The following is a 5,191-nucleotide window of genomic DNA, read 5'->3' on the forward strand; positions in this document are numbered from 1 at the left end:
TGGATGATCCTTCGTCCCTTAACAAATGAGACCAATCTTCTTTGTCCAGTGATCTGAGTTATTGTGGAAATCATTATTATTTGTCCAGAGAAAAAGAATGTCACACAAAAAATAATAATAATAATAATAAAAACACGCCAGCTAGCGCGTGTACTACAACTGGTGCGTAATACGTTCATCAAACCTCATTCCAATTACCAAGTATTTGATTATCATTCTCATTCAAATTTCCATGTTAGAACCAAACACACCCTTAATTTAGCTTAGTCTTCGATTATAGTAATTTTATCCAATTTAACTCTCGGGACCAAATTAGTCATTGATTTAATAGTTGATGCCTCAATTTGGTAATCATCCAAGTTTATGACCTAATTAAACACACACGCACACACACACAAAAACAATAAGACTAAATCGAAAAAAGAATCATTATAGTCCAACATTAAATTGGTATTAACTCTTCTCCTAAAAAGTTGAATTTCAACCCTAATAACCCTCCAATAGAGCATGTGGAAGGATGTTAATTACAATTCCTTAGCAATATGACCAAATTAGTATTATCTCATAAAATATACTCCGTAATAGTGGCCAGACTTGAGCTTACGATTAGAATGAGCAGTCACATGGGCACTCCTTATTTAAACCCATCCTGCCTTCTCCATTTCCGTCAATCAAATTCAACAAAACTTCTCTTCTCTTCTCTTTCTCTCCTCTTTCAAACATCAAAAATCCAAAAAACTTCTTCAATTCCGTCAATCCCAATCACAACTCCAAAGAAACCGCCATTGTTTAATTTCCAGCTCGATCGATAAACCCATATATCCAGAGAAATAAAAATGTTTAACTTCACCTTATCATCCGACCAAGATTTGTTCGCCCGCAGATGCGTGTGGGTAAACGGGCCGGTGATCGTCGGCGCCGGCCCGTCGGGGCTCGCCGTCGGCGCCTGCCTGAAAGAACACGGCGTCCCCTTCGTGATCCTCGAAAGGGCAGACTGCATTGCGTCGTTATGGCAGAAACGCACCTACGACCGCCTCAAACTTCATCTTCCCAAGCAATTCTGCCAGCTCCCCAAGTACCCTTTCCCGGAGCACTACCCGGAGTATCCGACCAGGCGGGAGTTCATTAAATACCTCGAATCCTACGCCGACCACTTCGGCATCAAGCCGCGGTTCAACGAATGCGTGCAGTCCGCTAAGTACGACGAGGCCTGCAAGGTGTGGCGGGTCGAGACCGCCTCCCCTGACGGCGGAGAAGTCGAGTATATTTGCCAGTGGCTCGTCGTGGCCACCGGCGAGAATGCGGAGTCCGTCGTGCCGGAGATTGAGGGGCTGAAGGAATTCGCCGGCGAAGTCATCCACGTCTCCGATTACAAGTCCGGCGAGAATTTCCGCGGCAAGAAAGTTCTGGTCGTCGGCTGTGGAAATTCCGGCATGGAAATCTCCCTCGATCTTTGCAACCACGACGCTAAACCTTCCATGGTTTGCCGTAGCTCGGTAAGCAAGAAACCCATCAATCAACTAATAATAACAAAGAAAAATCATGGTTGAATTATTCTAATAAAGTTTTTCATCTTTTTATTGTTCTTCAGGTTCATGTACTGCCCAGAGAAATTTTGGGGAAATCCACGTTCGAACTCGCGGTGTTAATGATGAAATGGCTGCCGCTCTGGCTGGTGGACAAGATTCTGGTCGTCCTGACATGGTTTATCCTCGGAAACATCGAAAAATATGGACTGAAAAGGCCTTCAATTGGACCATTGGAACTCAAGAACACACGAGGAAAAACCCCTGTTCTTGACATTGGTGCCCTGGAAAAGATCAAATCAGGAAAAATTAACGTTATACCGGGAATCAAGAAATTTTCCGGTGGAACGGTTGAGCTCGTCGACGGCGAATGCCTCGAAATTGATGCCGTCGTCCTTGCTACCGGATATCGTAGCAATGTCCCATACTGGCTACAGGTGAGACGTCACATTTATTATTTATACATATTATCATATCCTTAAACTTAACATATCTTTTATTTTAAAATTTTGCTCCAACAATTTGAACTTATGTTGTGTTTTTTTACAGGAAGCCGATTTTTTCTCCAAAAATGGATTCGCAAAAACACCATTCCCAAACAGCTGGAAAGGCAAGTCAGGGCTATATGCCGTTGGATTCACTAGGAGAGGACTATCTGGTGCTTCGGCTGATGCTGTGAAAACAGCCCAAGATATCGCTAATGTTTACAAAGAGGATATTAAGCAAAAAAAGCAAAAAGTCCCGACACATCGAAGATGCATTTCCACCTTCTAAACTCAACTCAACTAAACCTAATCTCCTAATCTTGAATTAGTAGTAGTTGACACATGTGGACTAGAATTATACACTTTTTTTTTGCTCTTTAATTATACATAAACTGCAATGACAAGTAGCTAGGTAGCTAGATAGTATAGATATCAGTCAGATCAGCCCTCTCCAGAAAGCCCAGTTTTGTTAGTATTGGGCAGCCCCGTACGCTTAGGATGATGAGGCGTTTTGGTGCTCGTTTCATCGGATATGTGTATTATTTATTATTTTATTTAATTACAATCACAAATTATTTCCAACACTTCAATTCCCTCCCCTGTCATGGTTCCTCAAAGTTTTAAGGTTAGATGTATTATGTGCACAAATGTGTACATTAAGATATAAAAAGATACATCGATCTATAAACAACTAAAGTTACAAGCATATTATACTATATTTTAGACATATAAATATATAGTACATAAAACACGCAAAATATGGTTTGTAAAGTAAAAAATAACATAATCAGAATTTTTCGGTCACAATAAGATTGAACACATCATTCAATTAACTCCAACATTTCAATTCCCTCCTATGTTATGGTCCCTCAAAATTTTAAGGCTACCTATACATACCTAATAGTTTAAATGGTTTAAGAATAACTTTCCCTTCCCATAAATAACTAAAAATGCAAGCATATTATACAATTGAATATATATATATATATATATATATATATATATATATATATATATATATATATATATATATATATAACATTAAGTTCCAGTGCGGTCCCGTGCGGTTGTGCAGTGAATAAGTGCGTGAGTTTTGTGTTTAAGGTGTGTATGTACTTAATGTGAGTAGTTGTTGAAACTTAAGGTGCATGAGTTTTTTTATTAAGGTGTGTGAGTTTTGTACTTAAGGTGCATGAGTCTTGTGCTTAAGGTGCGTGAGTTTGTGCTTAATGTGAGTAGTTGTTGAAACTTTAGGTGCGTGAATTTTGTGCTTAAGGTGCGTGGGTTTTGTGCTTTAAGGTGCGTGAGGTTTGTGCTTAAGGTGCGTGTGTTTGTGTTCTTAAGGTGTTTTTGTTTGTGTACTTAAAGTGCGTCAGTTTAATACTTAATGTGCGTCCAACCGCACAATCGCACGGGAAGCAAATCCCGCACCTGATCCCTTCCATATATATATATATATATATATATATATATATATATCCACACTTATGCTGGCCAGTTTACTTAAGTTTGCCATGCACCACAATGAGGTAAATTAACCGATCTAAGTTACACATAATTTTTATGGGGAGTCAAACTTACAACCTTAGTTAATTTAATTAGTATCTATTTTCATCGGCAGTGGTTAAGGACGGAACACGTCGTTCAATTTATACGATCTGATGACAATTTTGGCCAGATATAACCAAAAGAGAAAAGGGTTTTTTCTCTAGAGACTCCAGGACTGTTTGGGTGATTGGGTGTCACACAAAAAATTGAGAACTTAGATTTGGGAAAATGACTCATCAATCTTCTCCTCCCCTGTACACATTTGGAAGCCATTGTCATGCATAATAACAAGTAGATGTAAGGAATGTCCTACTGTCAAGTCAGTTTTCTGCAGTCTTAATCATATCAATTACCAAATAGCAATGGCCATGGGTACCAAGTTCTTGATGGCAACAACCCATCTACTCATCAAACTGCATTATTTGTGGTGTTAATATGTCACTCTCACCTTCATCTGCCCAGAAATAATACAACTTCTGGATGGTTTTTAGCTTTATGAGCTTCAATGTTTTGCATTATCTGCAGTTTGCTCCCACTTGGCCATTATAATTATTTCTTGAATTGTTGTCCAGGCCAGGTAGCACTTGACTGTATTACTAACTTGTCAATTATTTGAACCTCCATGTCTAGTAGTAGAATGTATGGAACATTGAATCCATGTCAACTAATTTCACTCCATTCAGATTAAAAATAAAAAAGATGCATGCATCGTTTGTATATATATAGATAGAGAGAGGGGGGGGGGGGGTGTATTTGCTTCAAAGGATTTTTTAAGGAATGTCATATAATTTAAGGATGTGGGGTCTGCACATAAAGTGATTCTTATAAATAATGTTACGGGAAATGGACTAAAACGAAGTTGGGAATTGAATCTCAAATTTCCTACCGGACCTCGATCACATTCTCCTAAACCAAATAAGGAAATTGAATGTGATATTCACATTTTTAAAGTTATGTGAAATAACATGAACCGAACGTTCTTTTATGATATTTGCAGAACTCACATTATCGTAGTACTTCAAAGTAAATCTTTTGGGAACGCTCTAGGTATTACGAGCGAAATCTAGATAAGATATAGGGGTTGAGGTAGAGAGTAGAAATGGATAGTATGTTGTTATTATTGATTCAAAAGTACAACTAGAACACTATAAGGTCAAATACAATGAGATTGGGGAATAGTAGATCAAGTATGATCGGACAGTTCTGATCAAATACAGTAATAAATTAATACAAATTAGAGATATGAGACGATGGAGATGATCTAGATCATAGGACTAGGAAGTTATTTATACGAGATTTAAGTTAACTAAGTCATGATGACACATTGCAACTAGGTTGATGTGACTCTCTGATTCGTTATTGGGTCAATTAGCTAAGTGACAACCGGGACTCAAATAGCTATGGTGGCCTGGGCATTCAGAGCTACAAGCATATATAAAATAGTCTTGATAGTTGAATTCCTAATTACTCAAATATTTTTCTTAATTAACTTGGTTCAAGTTGATCTTATCGTAGACTAATTTTAATTTAGACCTAACATATATAATGTTCAAGTTATTAGACTGATTGAATTGCCCAATAACTAATAACCCATCATTATGATATTAAGAAACTGATCTTGAATTAAACATT

The 5,191-nt window shown here is 37.9% G+C and overlaps 1 protein-coding gene across 1 annotated transcript; it reads left to right on the forward strand.

The window, feature by feature from the left end:
• The first annotated feature begins 689 nt into the window (after positions 1-689).
• LOC109161727 (probable indole-3-pyruvate monooxygenase YUCCA5) lies at positions 690-2,587 on the forward strand. Its single transcript, XM_019310222.1, has 3 exons — positions 690-1,496; positions 1,592-1,963; positions 2,076-2,587. The coding sequence occupies exons 1-3, from the start codon at positions 837-839 to the stop codon at positions 2,298-2,300; spliced, it is 1,257 nt and encodes a 418-aa protein (XP_019165767.1). The 5' UTR covers positions 690-836; the 3' UTR covers positions 2,301-2,587.
• The last annotated feature ends 2,604 nt before the right edge of the window (positions 2,588-5,191 follow it).

Source organism: Ipomoea nil, unplaced genomic scaffold (genome assembly GCF_001879475.1).
Source record: "Ipomoea nil cultivar Tokyo-kokei standard unplaced genomic scaffold, Asagao_1.1 scaffold0302, whole genome shotgun sequence".
NCBI classification, from domain to species: domain Eukaryota; kingdom Viridiplantae; phylum Streptophyta; class Magnoliopsida; order Solanales; family Convolvulaceae; genus Ipomoea; species Ipomoea nil.